The sequence below is a fragment of the Thermobia domestica genome, chromosome 7, assembly GCF_964235325.1.
Source record: "Thermobia domestica chromosome 7, izTheDome1.hap1.1, whole genome shotgun sequence".
NCBI classification, from domain to species: domain Eukaryota; kingdom Metazoa; phylum Arthropoda; class Insecta; order Zygentoma; family Lepismatidae; genus Thermobia; species Thermobia domestica.
In genome coordinates, this window is record NC_137460.1 from 191,171,405 (window position 1) to 191,192,193 (window position 20,789).

Sequence of the window (20,789 nt, forward strand, 5' to 3'; positions counted from 1 at the left end):
AGTGGTTTGTAATGGGTTTCGAAATTTGTTTTATAATTGGTTTTCCTAAATTTCAGAATATAGGTAAAAGGTCTTAGTTTTTTTTTCTTTCTTTTTATTATTAATCAATTCCGTTTTGGTTTTCGTAATTTGGAATCTTGAACTCTACTCCTATTTTGAAATTTTTAAAAATTTTGAATTGATTATTATTGTGCCTTCTATAATATTTTTCTGCTCTTAGGTAGCTTTACGTTTTGTTTACTTTCGGCACCGTTGGGTTGTGCATCTTTTTGGTAGTGGATCGCGGTTTGATCCTACGAACAGGTTTGTTTTGTTATGTGATCTCTTGTATTTTGTTTGTTTACATGTAGTATTTATTTAGACTAAGGTCATTGTCTATAATCCAGGTCACTTTTGTTATTGGTACCTTCTTCTTTATTGTACATAACTATTTGGTTTTGTGCTTTGAATATTTCTTTGATTTTCTTAACCATTACGATATTTTGAATTTATTATAAATCTAGGATACCACTTATATATTTGATCGATCTCTTTTGGTAATTTTGAGGCATGGGTTTGACTCGACCCTAATATTCAGGTAATTTTCTATCGTTCTTGGTACATTACCTTATTTTATTTGCTTAGTTGGTTTGTCTTACTTTATATGGTATTCATTGCTTTTATTTGAGTTTACAACCAAGAAACAACAAAAAATCTAAGTCCAACAGTGTTTGAAGAAGTTTTTATGAACAATTATCAGTGCCCAAAATTTATTTTAAAATCTGTGTTTTCTTTTAGTTTGTACTCACCGCAGCCTGTTTATGTTCCAGAAACTTTTCCGCACAATTTGGATACTTTTCAGATTCAACTGGTGGTTATTCCTCACTCCAATGCCGCCTACGACGTTTATGTTTGCTGTTTGTGAATCATGGTGTGCCTATCTAATAAATTACCGTGCCGTGTTGTGATAATATTACCAGTTAGCAACTGAACTCATTGGATGTTTTCCTCCTGGATCGCTTACTGATCTACATGGTATGGAGAATTCTTATATTTTAGTATCCTTTCACTTCTGGTAAATCCTTTTTTTTCTTTCTTTTAGAGTACGTGTGTTTTATCTTGGCACGCTTCCCGCCAATATACTTGGTTGGCTTTTAAAGCACTTTCTGCTAGCACTCACGTGAACGTTTTAATCCAATAGACGCCCCGTTCCATCTCAATTCAGGCAGGTGTATGCAAAATTGACTAGGTGACTATCTCTGATTTTGTTGAAAAAAATATATTTGGTAACCCTGTTGAAGATATAAAACCTGCAAAGAGGTTTTGCCAAAAAAATTTTGTCTTCGAGTTATGGGCTAATGAAATTCGGACGAAAATCACTATTTTTAATAAGAAAGTGGATGAGCAAAATCTTGAAAGACACGTAATTCAGTAACTATTTTAGTGATAATTGGATGATCCTTTTTTATTTAAAAGTGCTCAGATTACATTTGAGGTTCTGATATAAAAAAGCACGAATTACAGTCCAACAAGAGTATTTTGTAAACACCGGAAAACTTAGTAAAAAAGTAAAATGCAAGAATTTTGACATTTATTTTCCGTATGAAGGATTAAAAAAAGAACCGTATTATTGTGACACAATATAATACTCCTTCTGGGATCCCTATAGATAATTTTGTTTGCCATCTACGATGGCACATGGGAGAGAAAACGTGAGTGAAAGTATGATAAAACGTCATTTTTGCCTGAAATTAGGACGGATTTTCTCCAAAAGGCCATTCTTAAAAAATCTGAAAATCTGTAGTTCTTTTTCTTTTTCAATTTTCATCGTTTGAAAAAGTAAATCGAAACGTGCAATGGTGCTATATTCTTATATAAAGGTACACTAGAATATATATATATATGGAATTTAACATGTTACAAAAAGATGTCGATTTAAACAATTTTGTGGTATGTACAAATAACATGAAAAATTAATCAATAGCATAGTTAATTATTACATACTGGCTTCTCTCTCTGTAAGTCATGTTGAAGCAAAGAGGTCTTGTACCAACATCACTTCTTTGGAAAGGAATTTGTGATAGCGTGCTGAGGCACAAGTAGGAGACGGCGGAGTGAGTTTTAGAACATCTTTCAAATTAACGTTACACTCATCGTTTTCAGCTGGCCATTTAAAGGAAGTTGCAGGTCCATGAGGAATCATAAAAGATACTGTAATATCGCGAAATTCCTGTGAAACTACTTGACCCACCCACCACTGCTTATCATAAGCGCAAGCATCAAAATCTCCAATTTGAAGATTATTCAGAGTATAATATATTCTTTTGGAACTGTTAGCTACTTGTATTTTTTCAAGTACATGTTTCGTGCTTCTTGCTATAAATGTGCCTGTATTGTCGACCTGCCAAAAATGACTAGACTAAATACCAATCACAGGTTTAACATTGACCCACTCTTATGATTTTTGATTTCTGAAGTCTTGAATAGTACGTGCACTTAATAATAAGAGCCTTGTGCCTTTGATAAGTTCCGAAACGGTGTTGACAAACGATTCTGCATCCCTTATAGCTCTTACCGGGTCGGTTTGAAGATTAAACGTTGTTTCGTAATGTTTGCAGAGCCCACCTATACCGTCACATGCACTTTTTCCGTGTCCCGTTGCCAAGAAGATCCATCTTCTCTTGATTGAATCGTCTTGGAAATGTTTTTTAAGCTCATACAGCTGGAACCCGTTTTTAAAATGAGAAGCCGCTCCATCTGAAATATAAATTATGAGCAATTTATTGTATGAGTCGGTGATTTCATTAACATCTTGATGTATCAGTTTGATTGCACAAAGTGCATGAGCACTATCATGTTGCATGTCATTGCTCACTACCGCATAACTTTTTGTGTTGCCATTGAAGTACACTAACACGTAAATATAGATATCTATGAATCGTGCCAATGATAACTTTGGATTTCATCTGGCAAAACAACAGACCAGTTCTCGGCAAAATCGAAATGCAATACCAAGGATGTTTCAAGAAGTGTAGATCTTTTTATTTCAGCTATGCTTTCTCGCTGGATTTTTCCAATAAAGCTATGAATTATTCCTTTTGAAATCCAGTACTTTACATGCTTTAAAAACCTATTTAGGTTTCCAGTTTCTTTCACAAGATCTCCGCTATCCCATAGTGCATACGTGATTTCATCAGTATCTTGTATCTCTAAACTTTGTTCCGAAATTGCATTTAGTCCTGGGCAATTCTCACATTCTTGCAACCAACACTTTTCGGTAGGATCGCCACAGAGACACAAAGAGTACAGATCTGTATCCACTATATTTCGTTCAGTAAGATTGCTCAGGGATGTACATATGAGATTTATATTGGTACAATAAATACATGTGCATGTTTGTTTCACCGGCTGACATTTAACACACTTGGGACGTAAAGAATAAAATTTAGAAATAGATATCTTTATATCGGGATTACCTTCATTCATCAATCTGAAGGCTTCTTTAAGGAAGCGGGTCATAAAACGTTTAACTCTTTTTACTTTTCCACCGTTTTACAGAAACAACATCTTTTTGATTCGGACTTTGTCTAGAACAGTTTTTACTATCATCTACGTAATATGACAATGCAGTCTCGAGGTAAGCGGTCGGTAAAAGGTGTCATTGGTACGGATCTGGCGTTGCCCACATACCCTTTTCTTTTTTCACTTTGCGTGACTTATCTAGATACTTTGTCGCAGATGGGATGCGTTCGATGATCATGTGTTTACTGAAGGTTTCAGGCACGATACTGAGAAGTCGTACTCTTTCACGATAGAATGATTTCCTTATTGCGCAGGTGATGTCGGAAAACCACATTTCACAATTATTGCAACTCTCGGACGAACTTCCTGAGGAACACGGTACACTCACACCAAAAGCATCTTGTAATTTTCCAGACACTGATATAAAAAGCACGAATTACAGTCCAACAAGAGTATTTTGTAAACACCGGAAAACTCAGTAAAAAAGTAAAATGCAAGAATTTTGACATTTATTCGAAAACACAGTCGACAGTCGAAAACACGTTTTCTAGTTCTTCTGATTTTCGTTTTACGTACGTGACTCTTCTTTCTTCCTTCACTTGTCATGGTTTTTTCACGGGCGACACTTGCGTATCAAGTACACTTATGCTACTATTTAAAGTACCAATTACTGCACTACTTGGAACGTAGATTGGATCTGAAGTCAGTGAATCGTCATCTGCAGTCATTTGATCTGTAATAATGTTAGCACTATTTGGTTCAACCGAAGCAGCTGGTTTCTCGATCTGAGCCTTGTAATAAATAAAACAGTTTTTGTACAAGTTATCAGCACTGTTTACTTGTACTTGTGATCCGAAATAATTTTGTAATGACTCTGCAAGATCACCAACAACAGTAAAATTTTTCGTGTTACTTTTGTATATTACTTTCTTGTGTCTTTTTAAATAATCACTGCACTTAACTCTCTTGGTGCTATATTGTGAAGACATATTTGCAATGCTAACTAACTTTTATATACATTAGATAGTATATCTATTGTGAAACACGAACAAGACGATGCACTGACATGCGCAATGGGTAATATCGTTGACATACAACACTTCACACAATGCAGTGTATCTCCAATGCAGTCTAAATGCCAAATGGAAGCTATCCCAGAGCGTTTGATGCACTGCAAAACACTTGCATCATACCTAGGTACATGTTGCGCAATACTATGCAACAACTCCAGTATCATGGTTGCATATATTACAGGCATCAATACTATGCGTGGTTGCATACCCGGCCACTGTGCAACACAATGTTTTAAAAATTTACGAAAAATTTAATACACAAATATCTCCATTTCTGTTTGCATGATTCACATAGGTAACAATGAAAGATCGTTCGGACAGATTTTCAGATTTTTAAGAATGGCCTTTTGGAGAAAATCCGCCCAAATTTCAGGCGAAAATGACGTTTTATCATACTTTCACTCACGTTTTCTCACCCATGTGCCATCGTAGATGGAAAACAAAATTATCTATAGGGATCCCAGAAGGAGTATATATTGTGTCGCAATAATACGGTTCTTTTTTTAATCCTTCATACGGAAAATGTCAAAATTCTTGCATTTTACTTTTTTACTAAGTTTTCCGGTGTTTACAAAATACTCTTGTTGGACTGTAATTCGTGCTTTTTATATCAGAACCTCAAATGTAATCTGAGCACTTTTAACTCGAAGACAAAATTTTTCTGGGAAAATCCTCTTTCCAGGTTTCATATCTCCAACAGGACTACCAAATATATATTTAAAAAAAAAAAAATCGGAGATGGTCACCTGCCCCCCCCCCCCCCCTGCCTGAATGGAGATGGAATGAGCCAGACGTCTTATTGGCTTTGTCGTGTAGGTGACGTTGGTTGTCAGCCAGGCCGTCAAATGAGGTCATTGCTGTTTGGCTTGCATTTGAAGTGCTTAGTTGCCACACGCCAACAAGTGTGTTACAGTGACTTGTGAATGGTGTGGCGTTTGGCTTCGTTTTCTAGCGTATTGAACTCGCAACTTAACTGCGGCGTGGCAAGAACGCGTTGCAGACAGATCCATCCTTTAGGCGGGAAGCGTACCAAGATAAAACAAACATACTCTAACATCGCATATTCTTGGATGTCCTGCAGAACGCAATTAATCATTCTCTCAGGTTTCGTTTATCCATTTTTTCTGCAGAAGTTGATGTATGAATAGCCCCCGGGCTCCAAGTCAAGGGATGAAAATTTTTATATATCAATTTCATCTTTACATCTTCAAGAGCCAAGTTGTACACGGAAGCCAAGCCGTCTTGAACATCAAAGAGTTTAGTCATTTACCATGGAGTTCATCGTCGCTTGACGCAACATCATTTCATGACGTCACACCAAGAATATACAATAGTTTCGTTTTTACTTTTGCTAATGAAGCTTTCTACAGCGCTTGTAAATTGAAAATAACTCGATAAATTTCCAAGGCATAACAAACACCTTTACTTTCCTTAATTGCAACTACTTCACTTCTTTTCTTATCACGTCACGTGAAATTCAGCTTTTCTGCATTCATTTTGGTCATTGAATTACTTTGTGCTCTCGAAAATAATTCTTTGCTCGTGTGTTACACAAGTCATTCTACGTATATCTTTTATCAAGAACCAACACTTCGATTCTACAAGATGTATTGAAATCCAGCTACGCAGAACTGTCAAGCTTGAAATTATTTTCCAGCTTTGGTGTGCAATCTTTCCTTCCACATTAAAGACTATGCAGATGTTATATCCTCTTTTCTGTTGAGACATGAGGATTAAGTGACTGCAGGACATTAAGGGCAAAGCTAACTTAGTATTTAATAAAGTTCTACGGTGACATTTTATCCACACGTGGAGATCACCCGAAGTTTCCTACCTGACGTAACACACGAGTCGAGAACCAAAGCGTTGTAGTAGTGCGATTGGGGAGGTTCGGCATATCATTTTCATACGAGACACATCGGGTGTGTGAAAATCATAAAGAGAACAGACAAACTTGGAGAAATTGTTTTAGGACTTCGTCTGGTGAGATGGAACCATAGTTATAGTTGCAATATCCCGTTATATCTTATAAACTTTATTAGCTGCTACCTGTTTATTTCTGAAATAAATTCAATTTATTATTCAAATTATACTATCATAAGTTCTATATATTTTCAGTCACAATGGAATTGTTATCTAAAATTCTATTCATGAATTTCTTGCTTCAGTAAGTAGTGGAACGCCCCCAAATTTCTACATGTTTGATTAGCAAGTTGCTCCAATATTTTAAATTATTTCACCTTAATGTTTAGGCCGTGATATGATAGATGCACCTTTGTGTACCTCTTGGCTCAGCATTATGTCGTGTAACATTAGTTTTGTTTCTATTGAAAATCGGATTTATTTAAATAATAGCCCTCGCTATATATATAAAGCAAAAACTATATCGCTGGAGAAAAACAGTGTACGAAAGAAACCCATCAGTGAGAAGTCTCGCCGAGTATTAAATCAGATTATCCCTCAGAACCGTCATGCGACTGCAGTGCAAGTGACGTAGAAATTCAAGCAAACCCTCCTACAGTCTGTGTCGACAATCACAGTCCACAACAAGATGCATGACACGGACATACGGTGTCGGGTTGGCCGGGCGAAACCGCTAAGAGACCATTAAGCTTTAGCACGATGCCAATGGTGTCGCAAATATGCAACATTGACCGCTAATGACTGAAAACGTGTGATATGGTCGGATGAATCACTTTTCAGTTATTTCAAACCACGGGATGTATTTGTATGTGGTGGATGTCCAAAGAACCGTATAATCCGCACTGTCTTCGTCCAATCATGAGATATATTTTGATCAAAAAGTTCCAGAATTCACTCAAAAAATTAAAAATACAAGTTTATTCCTGAACATTGATGTTGTCCCCTTCTAAGTAATTCCCATCGACTACAACGCACTTATGCCAGCGCTTGATCCAGTTCTCAAAACATTTGTGGTATTCGATTTTCGGTATTCCATCAGAGCCGTCTTCAATTTTTGTATTATCTCCTCTCGGCTGGTAAAACGCGTTTCCCGTAATGGTTTCTTGAGTCAATCAAACAGTAAAAAGTTGCACGGAGCTAAATCCGGTGGCTGTAGAATGAACTAGTATTTGTCACGTGCTCTACAATTCCATTCCACGTCACATTAGAGCTGTTCTGAGACCGAAAGATGGTCTAACGTTATATTAGTCTTCTTTATAGGCGTTCCTATTATTTTGATAATCATTTGCATATATATGTGTTAGTTCCATTTGATCTCCCACATCGTCCTCTACAGTATTAACCTCTTGCGTTCCAGTGACATTCATGCCGATGTGATAAAATACTCCGTTGCAAAATACCAGTGACTTCCATGTAGATGTCATGAAAACGTATCCTTTATTACGGATCGTATTAATCCTGGAGGTTATATATCTATATCTGTATCTACCTATCTTTCTATCTATCTATCTATTTATCAATATCAATATCTATCTATATCTACAGCAACCTTCTCATCTCCGGTCAGTGTTGCCAACATGAAGCAGCACAAAATCCCTTCAGAACATCAAAATTTCCTTTTTCACCCCAAATGTTCAATAATGCAAATATTTTATCTCTCTCTCTCTCTCTCTCTCTCTCTCTCTCTCTCTCTCTCTCTCTCTCTCTCTCTCTCTCTCTCTCTCTCTCTGTGTGTGTGTGTGTGTGTGTGTGTGTGTGTGTGTGTGTGTGTGTGTGTGTGTGTGTGTGTGTGTGTGTGTGTGTGTGTGTGTATATATATATATACACAATTTACCCAAAAAGGAACAGTTTTATACATACAAATATTATATATGTATATATAATGTGTGTGTGTGTGTGTGTGTGTGCGAGCACGTGGGATTGTACAAAAAATGGTATCCATTGAACTTTATACAATAACTCTGTCCTATATAACGATCTAGTCTTTTATCATTAAATGAAAACCTGCTTTTACAGTACGCACATAGGAAAATTACACCCGGAACGCAAGGGGTTAATTACAAAATAACATTCATTAGTTCAGAAACTTGTAATTATACTAGGCACAAATCTTATGGATCTGTCCCGATAGACTTAACCTGTACTGCTTGCTGCACGAAAGATGGCCTACTCCAAGTTTCCCATAAAAATGGCAATAAATTTTATAAATTTCAGTAAAAACTTACATAGAGTTAAGGTGATACATAATTGAAGTTGTCATTTTAGATCGCCATTTAAATATTCATCAATACTGTAAAATAGATTATTCTGTTGCAATTTCTTTAAGCTGTGATTAAAAGTATTACTATTCGTTCTTACACAGGTGTCATAGTTAAATTATACTAGCATATATTACCCGCTTCGCTGGGTTGAAATGAAAATTTAAATGCACAACTCCATATCTCATGTGTTTAATACCCGTGAAATATGCTTGCAGTAAATGTTAACATTATAGCGCCTGTCATTTATGTTAACCCGCCGAGTGACACGGTCATGCGGGTTGCATATAAATACGTTTATTTTTATACCTATGATGAACTAACAAAGGATTTGTACGTTATGAAAACTTGAATGGTCAATTATCTCAAGACACTGGTAATTAAAAATTAAAGTGATATGATAAAAACCATCTAGGGTCCAAATCCTAATAACCCCCCAAAAATGAAAGAAATTGGTTCAGCCGTATTAGTGATGAGCTAACAAAGGATTTGTGCGTTCTCTTTTATATAATAGATAGTTGTAATCTCTCGAATAGAATTGTGTGATTGAATTTTGTTAGCCGAAATTATAGTAAGTGTAAATGTGTTACACGAGTGAAAATCTGCAAGTGTCTATATGAAATCTCTCTCTCTCTCTGTCTATATATATAATTATATATATATATATATATATATATATATATTATTGTGTACCACAATGTAAAGAAACATAATATTTAATTGGGTTTTAAAATTTGTATAAAACAGGCAATGTATGAAGTGGAGGCAGTTTGAATATTCTTTAGGATTCATAATCCAATGGAAAATTTAGAGTGCCTTGACTTCTACAATGCAAATGACCGGCGATGACTTCTAGAACTAGGAAGACTCAGAAAGAATGTGCAAGAATGTTGACATGACGGAAAAATCATATAAATACTACCGGATTCTCTTCCGGGTAGGAGAAGTTCTATTTTGACGTCGAAACTCTGCGAGTCAAATTATTCATAATTAGTTTCTGTCACTCCGTCATTCTGTCCATCAGAGGTTCTGCTCGTCATCGTTATCAAAAGTAAGTGATTATGCATTGTCTTCTCTAGTCTTTAAGTCATACCAGTCCACATCATGCTCTGTAGTTTTTCAGTCATTCAAGATCAGTTCATTAAATTCTTGTTCTAAATTATTTCTGTGTTGTCGAATTTTATCTTTGAAATTCTACTCCTATGTTTCTAATTCTGAGCTACGCTATCTACGCCCCCAAGACTTGCATTAGTTTAAATTACTTCTTGGAGGAACTGGGTGGATGTTAAGGCCATTCAGTAGTTTTCATGTATGAGAATTGTTTGGGGTTTGCGACCCAGACAAGAGGTCTCCGTTCGACATGCCTCCAGAAGTTTCTAACTGCCTTTTACGTCACAAAACCGGTCACGTTTGAGGTAGATTGCAAACCTATTTTTTAAGGTTTTAGCAATATATATATATATATATATATATATATATATATATATATATATATATATATATATATATATATATATATATATATATATAATGGCACAGTAATATACTTAGGGTTTCCAACAAAGGTCTGCTAGGGCCAATGAAAATATTTGTCATTAGAATATAATTCTCCCACAATAAATTCCATATGATACCAGTGAATGAAAAATTGTATGACATACAATTCTGAAATTAGTGGTTGGTAATATTTTGTTCCATTTACAAAATAAAAGTGTCCTTTTCTGAGACCTTGTAGTTCTGTCATATGCTTCTTTCAAGACATATTTTTAGATATTAAATACCTAAAAAAATTAGTTTGTTTAATAAATTGTATTTGTTTATCAATGATATGAAAAAACTACGATACAGTATTGATTGTTGGCTACAATTTATTACGTTTGTCTTGTTTTCATTTCTTATACTCTGAGAGGAACTAACAAATGTACTAAACAAAACACAATTTAATTTTGAATGAAAGTATGAAAATATGACTTTCAGTATATAAATAACGTTGTGAACATGACGGAACAAATTCCGTTGGATTAATTATCTAATAAAATTAACCACCTTTAATAAATGTCAGTGTGTTGTAGGAATAGATATAAGCTACATACTCGCACATGGAAATCATTTTAAGCATAATTATATTGTTGTATTTATTTATTACATTCAATGTATAAATACATATGAAAATTGCACCTTGGTATAGAGCATATCACAAAATAGTAAATGATTATTACATATTACGTTTACATATAGTTATTCATTACAATATATGAAATTACATTTTAAGTGAATGTCATTAAGTACAAGATAATTGCTACAATTATTTCACAGCTATTATTCGTGTTTTTCATTAAGAAACTCATTGACAGAATAAAATGCACCATTTAATAGAACTTTTGTTGCTTTGAACTTCTTAACATCTTTGATCAATTTAATGTTTTGAGGTAAGTGATTGAACAATTTAACGGGTGGCCAAAATAAACTTTTCCTACTGTTTTAATAACTTGACCTTTTACTTGGCCGAAACTTGAATACCCATATATTAAGTAGTCTTGGCTACCTTTTCAAAGACTGTACTCACGTGGATGTAAATTTAATAGGGGATAATAGGAGAACAATAGAAAGAAATGCAGAGATCTTATTAAACGATTGCAGGGACATGGGTTTAGAAGTAAATGGAGAGAAAACTAAATACATGGAAGTGCGTCGGGACCGTAATACGGCAAATTACGGATGCGTTAAAATATTAAATAATACTTTTGATAAAGTGGATAATTTCAAATATCTAGGATCAATATTAATAGAGGAAAATCATATTCACGAAGAAATTAAATGTCGACTAAAAGCAGGGAATTCGTGTTACTATTCGGTTCAAAATCTCTTGGCGTCGCGAATTCTGTCGAGGAATTTGAAGTTTAAAATATACAAAACGATAATCATGCCTGTTGTTCTGTATGGTTGCGAAACATGGCCGCTTACTCTGAGGGAAGAACATAGACTGAAAATATTTGAGAACAAGATCCTGAGAAGAATATTCGGAACCAAGAGGAACGGGAATGGGGAATGGCGGAAACTTCATAACGAGGAACTACATAATTTATACGGTTTACCCAACATTGTTAGGGTCGTCAAGTCTAGGAGGCTTAGGTGGGCAGGTCATGTAGCTAGAATGGAAGAAAGTAGAAACGCTTTCAAAGTCTTGACTGGAAGGCCAATAGGAAAACGACCATTAGGAAGACCTAGGCGCAGATGGGAGGACAATATTAAGATGGATCTCGCCGAGATTAGAATACAAAATAGAAACTGGATGCAGTTAGCTAGGGATAGAAGTCAGTGGAGAGCTTTTGTGAACGCGCATTGAACCTCCGGGTTCCATAGGCCATAGAGTGAGTGAGTGAGTTAGTTAGTACTCACGTGGACAGACAATTTTGATTTATTATCATTTCCCTACTAAGTTCTAAATTCAAACACCTTCTTTAACTTATCCATCCCAATGCAAGGTAGCCGGAAACATCGAATATACGGATTGAAGAAGAGGTAAAGTCTGCATTATGGAAATACGGATTGAAGAAGAGGTAAAGTCTGCATTATGGAAAAACGTAAGTTTGATTATGCCACAAGTCTTTTTCCCGTCTAATAACCAGTAATATTGTATATTATTGGGAAATAATAATTTCTGTTACAAAGCTATGAGCAACCACGTTTTTCAATCTCTGCTACAAACAGTGCTTTTGATACAAAAATAGAGCATTCGCATTATTAATAAATGCTTTATTAAGGAATCACAAATGTGTCATGAAAATTTTTCAGTTTCACATTCCGAGTTGGTTAAAAGAGATGATGATGATGAGAATGAAATGAAATGGTGAAGTGAAGAAAGTGGAGAAAAACGGAAGAACCCATACATGCTGTTTGCCTACCACAAAGCCCGCTTGGCACAAGCTAGGATTAAAAACTGTATAATGTACCATAAATGTTAAGCAAACTAGTATTCCTTATTTTCGGTAACTTAATACTGGTAATATACTGGTTAGGCAGTATATTCATTGTAACATGTTTTGTCTGTATCAACCAGGGAGTTACTCGATTACAATTAGTTTTTTTATTAATAATATATGAATATCCATGACGTTGGTTCCAGTATGTCCTGTATGTACGAAATAGTCTTCCTTCTTAATACTTTTGTAAAAATTGTATGAATCATTGTTCCTTAGAAACGTCTTAGGGTCCTTATTTTCACTATAAGCTGTATTCACTAATTCGTTGCAACCTATTGCCCCAGCCATATCTGTGGGACCGTCAATGCCATCTGTGCCAGCGCTGAGGAAGCAGATTTCAAATTGGTTCAAAACAGGATTACGTTCTTTATTTTCATCCAACAAGACAGAAAACAGCAATGCAAGTTCCTGATTTCGTCCTCCCAAACCACTCCCTGTAACAGTGACAGTAGGTTCGCCACCAGCTATAAGACATATTTGGTCACTTGCTGATAATAACTTTTTTACAATATCATTTGGGTTTAAAGTATTAATGTTGTATTTCAAACAAAGCTCTGACAAACGACTAACAAAATTATCTTTTGTTTCCTCGTGAAATATTACTTCGCATAACTCTATTGTTAATTGTATGTAAAATTGTGCTACATCAGACACTGAACCCACAATACTGTCTGTTAATTTAATTGTATTATAAAGGCGGATTGTACCTTCATTCATAGCACTCTCAATAGCTATATTGTTGTTTCCAGCTACAATATTCTGCACATGGTAAAACGTTCTCTCGGATTCTAATTGTTTTTTCACATTGGTTTTACTGAGGTGATCTATTACACTTTGAGGAACTTTGTTCTCCAACGAGAACTGTTTAATAACATCTAAAGCAAGCTCTGGAGGGTCAGTGTTTTCAACTGTCGGTCCACTGGAAATAAAATCTATCGGATCACCAACTATGTCTGAGAGAATGATCGCAACAACTTTGGCTGGGAATGCTAGTTGTGCTAGGTTTCCACCTTTCAATGTAGATAATCTCTTACGCACACAGTTTAACTGAGTGATATCAGCTCCTGCAGCTGCCAATAGGCGAATAACTTGGACTTTTTCTTCCAATGTAACGGGTGGTACTGGCAAAGAGAGAAGAGCGGATCCACCTCCTGTAATTATATACATAAAAATTAATAATAATAGAATAGAAAAAAAAAACTTGTAAAATTTTCCCTTAATGTTTTATTAACACTATACATATACTATTCATCTCCTACTTTTCTTTTAATTCTACAAATTCAGTAAGTAACATCTATAATTTTTTTTTCTTTGCAGATGGTAACAAAAGAACGATGACTTCGGCGGTACGAAGAAATAACTGTGTAAATATTGGAGCAAATAATTCTTACTATGAAACAGTATCAAAAGTGAAAGTAGAATTTTAGGACCACTCTGAGAACATCATTACCAAGGTAGACTCTCATGGACCTTTTAAATAGAGATGGGATTTTCGCGCATATCATGAAAGATGGTACGCTACCCAGATCGAGGCAAAATCACAACTTAATCTAAAATGGGTCAAATCGCGAATGAGAATACACGAAACCCTACGCAACCTTTCTTGCGGCCCGGGGGATTGTGAGAAGAATTAAAGTTAACAATCCAGAGAATAGGCTATAACCCAACCATAGATGATAGACTCGACTCCTCTCTAATTGATAAAAACCTGACGTTCAATACACACATTCTGAATATCAAAATGAAGCTTCTTGATTTTAGCTTCATGGAATCGTCAAAATTTTTAGTAACATTCAGGCATCAAAGTATTATATTAATATACCATATTACAACGATAATGTATATTTTGTATGTACTGTATTGTTTCTTTTTACGGTCAAAAGTGCTATTTAAAAGAGCACAAGCGGTTAAGAAGAAGAAGAAAATATATAAAGAAATAATTTAAATATTTTGTATTATATCGATATATTTCTTGTTTTCGTTGCTATGACAACTTGTTTATCTTGTTGTTAAGGTAAGTAGAAAAAGATAGAACGAAGAACCATATCGTTAGAATTGGATGTATATTATTTTAATGTGACAAATACGGTATATGTTGAAATATATATATATCCAAAAGTGCATAACTGTGTTGTGTGATTCATTGCAATCTCGTGTACTTTATAAATATTCAATATATTTGGAACCAGGGAATGTAACGGAAGAATTAACGTTACATATTTATATGGTGCCGGAACCGTGGAGTCCTTGAGATTAATAAGAAGTTTTAGTAAACTATCTCAACATCACGGATTACATTTTACTACGTAATAAAAGAAAAATATATCGAAGAACTAAAATGAATACCAGTACATGAGTTGAAGATGTCAATATTCCAGAAACTGAGACTTCAACGGAAGTGATGGATCTTTTACAACAGCTAGGACCGCAGATGAATTCCATGGCACAAAATTTGGAACAGATGGATTCCAAATTGGATTCCAGATTAGAACAAGTAACACAAAATTTGGATTTCAGATTGGAACAAGTAACACAAAATTTGGATTCCAGACTGGAACAAGTAAAACTACAAATAGGACAGCAGATGGATTCCAAATTGGAGCAAGTAACGCAGCAGATAAACTCTAAACTGGAAATAACCGACAATAGGATATTGCAAATTATCCATAGTTTTGCAGTGGTGAGAAGTATCGTTGATGTAGTAGAAATGCAAGTCAATGAACATACAAACCAAATTCGGAGACTGCAAGAGGAGGTACATACCATCAAAGAGAAAATCAGTACAACAAAGTGTAATCCTGATCCTGCCCTCAACGTAGTGTATGAGGAACATAGGAGAACTGAATCAAGACGCTGTGAAGAAGACTGCAATTCATCAGAAGGATATTATGAAAGTGAGGACACCATCTCTAATATCGAGGACGAAGAAAGAAGACTACATCAAAGGAACCATATACACGTAAAACCTAGACATCTAAGGTATTTTAGTACTAATAACACTGCTCAACAAGAAATTGTTTATCTTAATGTTTTTACATTTACCGAATGATTTTGACGTGCTAATTACGAATCTGGTATTAGTTTTCCTCAAATGTCGATTGTTTGGAAGGAATTTTACAAAATCGTCTTTGTTCAAGAACGCCATTTTAGAGGAAGAATTTCAGCCTTTACTCCAGAACAAACTCTTGTGGATTAATTAGCAAGTTCCGTTTCGTAACATATGCATTCTATGATTACAAATTTTGAATACAGCATTTATTTTGAATGAAAATAACTGTCTAGGAAAATATAATTTCTTAATTTTCCCCTTACTTTTACAAAAAATATATTAACTTTTACTTAAGTAAAGTCAGTAAATTTCTATATGACTCCACTTGGATAGCCAGCTGCATACAGTATTAAGTAACTATAGTGGTAACTATATTATATCAGTGGCACTTGATATAATTTCACTAGGTGCTGTGTGGTAGATAAAATGTCAGCACTCATTTTGTTATGTTTGTGGATATTACACAAGCCCCAAACAACTTAAACATAACATTGTGCTTGGAACAAAGATCTGTGTTGCAAATAAAGCTTACTTTCGAGTGCCCATAGGTGATCAAGACAAACATTGGGCTCCGCATGTGTGTTGCGGAAGTTGCCGATCTACATTAGAAGGTAGGTTACGGGGAACCAGAAAGTGTATGTCATTTCGTATTCCTCGAATTTGGAGAAAGCCTACTGACTGCTACTTCTGTTTAGTTGACGTGACACATTATAAAAACAGAAAGAATAGGAGAAAAATAGAATACCCTAGTTTACCTTCATCCATAGCTCCAGTTCCACATAGTGACGAACTTCCTGTACCCAAACCACCAGAGATATTTTCATGGGAAGGAGAGTCAGAGGAATCTTCCGATCTTGATATTAGTTTTTCGCATGAAAGCAGGAAAAAGGAACCACATTTGCTTAATCAGCAAGAACTTGATGACTTGGTAAGAGATTTAGATCTTCCCAAATCAAAGGTAGAACTTCTTGCTTCACGTTTAAATGAATGGAATTTTCTGCTTCCAACATGTAAAATATCAAAATATAGGAAAAGGCATAAAACTATTTCACAATTCTTCAAAATGGAAGGAAGTTTGTGTTATTGTCATGACGTTAGTGGTCTATTTGAAGCTATCGGTTTCCCACATCAACCAGAGGAGTGGCATCTTTTCATAGACAGTTCATCTATAAGTTTGAAGGCAGTTCTTCTGCACAATGGAAATGTTAATCCTTTTGTACCAGTTGCACACTCAGTCCACATGAAGGAAGACTACGAAAACGTGAAATTATTGTTGGAAAAGATTGAGTACCAAAAATATAAATGGTATACTTGTGGAGACTTTAAGATGTTCGGTTTTCTTCTAGGTTTGCAGAGTGGCTATACTAAATATTCGTGTTTTCTTTGCCTTTGGGATAGCAGAGCTACTGACCGTCATTATACACTTACGGTGTGGCCAGAAAGGAAACATTTACTTCTTGGCACTCACAATGTCATACATGAACCTTTAGTTGAAAGGGAAAAAATCTTACTACCACCACTCCACATAAAATTAGGACTTGTAAAACAGTTTGATAGAGATTAGATCCACATTCTGCAGCTCTATCTTACATAAGACAAATGTTTCCACAGTTAACTGACGCTAAAATCACAGCTGGCATATTTACTGGCCCACAGATACGTGTGATGCTTCAGTTTGAAGAACTTCAGAATAGAATGACTCGAGAGGAAAAAAGTGCTTAGGAAGCTTTTAGGGCGGTAGTGCAAGGTTTCCTTGGTAAAAATAGGAGTGAAAATTATAGGGAGTTAATAGACTCTTTGATTGACCTATATCGTAATTTGGGTTGTAGAATGTCATTGAAATTCCATTTTTTGTTTTCCCATCTTGACTTTTCCGTCCAAATTTAGCAGATGTGAGTGAAGAACATGGTGAACGCTTTCATCAAGACATTGAACAAATGGAAAGAAGATACCAAGGACGCTGGGACACTGCGATGATGGGAAATTACATTTGGACATTGATTTCTGATGACAAATCAGCTTCGCACAAGCGAAAAAGCAATCGTGCTCATTTTTAAAATGTTCTGCATTATGTGCTTGGAGTGAAAGTGGATATATTTTTGCTAAGCGTTTTTTATTATTTTGTACGCCGTGTTCGTACTCCATAGTGACTATGTTAATTCTGCATAATTTCTTCAGTGAAGCATATTGTAAGATAACAATTAGCTCTAAATTTCTCGATAAAAATCAGAATCGGACCAAAACTGCGGCTTATATAGACTAGCCATTAAATATATACTTCTGCGTACGAAAAGTATTAGAAATGTAATATATTTTAGTTGAAAATAGAGGTTAGGAACTATTACACGGAAATGAAAAATGACTTTTTTCATTTTTCTTTGTCAAGTTCCAGTTGATTTCATAACCAAATTTCTAATTTTGTCTCCAACATTTTGTGTCGTCTCGTGTATATCAATTTAAAACTTACAGAATCAATTTTTGATCAATAAATATCTGATGTAATTTGACTAACTATACAAACAGTGTTACCAACTCTAGAAATAAAAAATAATGAATTTTTAGGAAAAATTAAGAATTTTCTCAAAATTTGTTGAATAAATTTTCTTTCGCATGTAATATTGCAAATAAACTTACACCGTTTAAAAGCCTATTCCTTTGCTTAAAAAGCAAGGCATAACCGGTTGTGTTAGGGCAAATGGTTTCTTAGTTATTACGCTTTAACGAAAAATGGAGGAAAAAATCGACAAATTATCCGATTTCTAAAGGTTAAAGACGAATTTTAAGGCGATTTTCGACATTTCGGGAAAACTAACGTTATGCACGTTATTAGTACCACCCAACGATATTTAAAAAAGAAAAGAAATCAGATAAAGATAAAGTTGGTCAAAATTTGTTACCCAGTGTAATCGCGTGAAATTTAATGAAATAAAAGCCTTAACTAAATTCAGCGGTAGATCTGAGGACATCCAAGCGAGTACCTTTTTAGAAAAATTCGAAGAAGAATGTGAACTAATTGGTATAGATAAGGCTACTTTCCTCAAAATATTGCCACCTATTTTGTTAACACCTTGTTCGGTATGGTATAAAGCGATCAGAGGTAGTCTGTGTAATTATTCAGATTTTAAAAATGCGCTGTTAGCAAATTTTGAAAATGATTTTATGTTAGCAGACCGGGATGCTCAAATTAGAAACCGACGTTTTGATCCTAAAGTGGACAAAAGTGTTACAGATTTTGTAATTTCAGCATATAATGACTTGAAACATCAATCCATATCAGCAGGAATCACGCATTGTTGTATCAATAAGAATATTATTACCGTTTAGGCTACAGCAAGTATTGATCTCTTCGCAGTGTATTAATTTTAATCGCTTAATAATGATAGTTCAAAATTATGAGAGTCAGTCTAGGTTACAAGGTAATAATAACAGAAATCAAGCTAACCATATTCCTGTTCGAAATATCAATGTTAGAGAAGATTATAATCATAATACGAGAGGTAATGTTAGATTTTCTCGTAATGGCAATGCGACCGAACCTAATTTTAGAAGAAACAGAAATAATAATCATACAGCTTTTAGAAATAATGTAAATAATCGATCTCGTTCTTCACATACTCCCAGATTTCGTAGTAATTACATAGGTGGCAAATATTTTCAGAATAGGAACCAAAGAATTGGTGAAGTAAATAACATACAGGACTGTACTCAAGATTGTGCCATTCAATGCAACCTAATCGAATCTTTTGACAATATCATTTAAAACTAGATCTTACTGACGTGGAACGGGTTAAAGCCACGTCAGTAACTTATCCGCAAGAATATAAAAAAACATTGATTTAAATTTAAATGACAATGCTTCAAATCACTTAAATGATAGCTACCCACAATATAGTGATTTAAATATATATGGAAATTCTCTGATTATCTTTTCTATACATGAAACTATTTCTAAGGCTTTAGATTATAGTAATAACCCTCAATATATTCCTATAAGTAATTGTCATTGGACGTTTGATGATGATGTAGAATAATGTAGAATACACGTGTTTACCCGATAATGATTTTGTTTTCTTAAAAACGTTTTGTACAGCTAAAATACCTATCAAAATTAATGATATCCCCCTTCAAGCTCTGGTTGATACTGGCGCTTCTGTATCACTTCTTTCATATTCATTTTGGTGTGAACTCACAAAAGAATATTCTAACCCTAGATTGCAAAAGGTAGACAATTTAATTTTAATTGATTATACCGGCAAACATAAGAAAAGAGTTATGGGAAAAACACAAGTAGTAATTTCTATTCAAGACTACGAAATTTTGATTCCTAAGTTGATCATAAAAGAATTAAATGAAAATGTATTAATAGGCCTCGATTTTCTTACACAATTACGAGCAATTTTGGATTTTGACAACAAGACATTTTCTATTCGAAATCTTAACGATAAAATCATTCAAGATTTGATTCCTGTCAGTGATAATTTTTCTTTCCAATGCCAACCCCTTATGCATAATGTTATTTTAAGTATAAGTAATTGCGGTGATAATAAAACAGATAACAGGGGACATAGGAATGAAGAAACTATTATGGACAATAGAGATCACCAATTTGATAATTGTGTAGATGAAATTGTAGAAACTATTGATAAAGCTCATGAACAATTCGTATCCCAATTCAAGAAAACTAAATAATCATAGAAATGTATTTTCTAAAAGACCTGGATGTAAAAGTTTTGTGTATGATATTGAAGTGGATACCGAAACTCCTATTGTAACGAAACCGTATATCATACCATATAAATTTAGAGAGGAAGTGAGAAAACAAATTAGTGAAATTTTGCAAGATGATATAATAAGGCCATCACAGAGCGTTCATTTAAATCCTTTACATGTTATGCCTAAGAAAGATGGTAAACGATTGAGAATAGTGCTAGATTTGAGAAATTGAACAAAGATATAAAACTACAAGTTAGGTATCCTCCTGTTGAAGAAATTTTTAGTTTAT

The 20,789-nt window shown here is 34.6% G+C and overlaps 2 protein-coding genes across 6 annotated transcripts in view; one reads left to right on the plus strand and one right to left on the minus strand.

Moving 5' to 3' along the window:
- Window positions 1-222: 222 nt before the first annotated feature.
- On the plus strand, window positions 223-19,282 carry LOC145690628 (uncharacterized). 2 transcript variants are annotated; one of them, XM_081765699.1, is made up of 2 exons: window positions 223-1,014; window positions 14,056-19,282. In XM_081765699.1, exon 2 carries the CDS (start codon window positions 16,425-16,427, stop codon window positions 17,349-17,351), a length of 927 nt encoding a protein of 308 aa, XP_081621825.1. In that variant the 5' UTR covers window positions 223-1,014; window positions 14,056-16,424; the 3' UTR covers window positions 17,352-19,282. Both variants share the same exon structure in this region, with proteins under 2 accessions (XP_081621825.1, XP_081621826.1).
- Window positions 10,867-20,789, minus strand: part of LOC145690625 (glycerate kinase) — a 57,924-nt gene continuing 48,001 nt past the window's right edge. For all 4 annotated transcript variants that reach the window (XM_081765694.1, XM_081765695.1, XM_081765693.1 and 1 more), the window contains exon 4: window positions 10,867-13,889. In XM_081765694.1, coding sequence (XP_081621820.1) covers window positions 12,820-13,889 — 1,070 coding nt within the window. In that variant the 3' untranslated portion in view covers window positions 10,867-12,819. The remainder of the gene's footprint in view (window positions 13,890-20,789) is intronic.

Coding starts and splice junctions, on each gene's coding strand:
- LOC145690628 (XM_081765699.1), top strand. CDS start 16,425: ATGTCATTTCGTATTCCTCGAATTTGGAGAAAGCCTACTGACTGCTAC.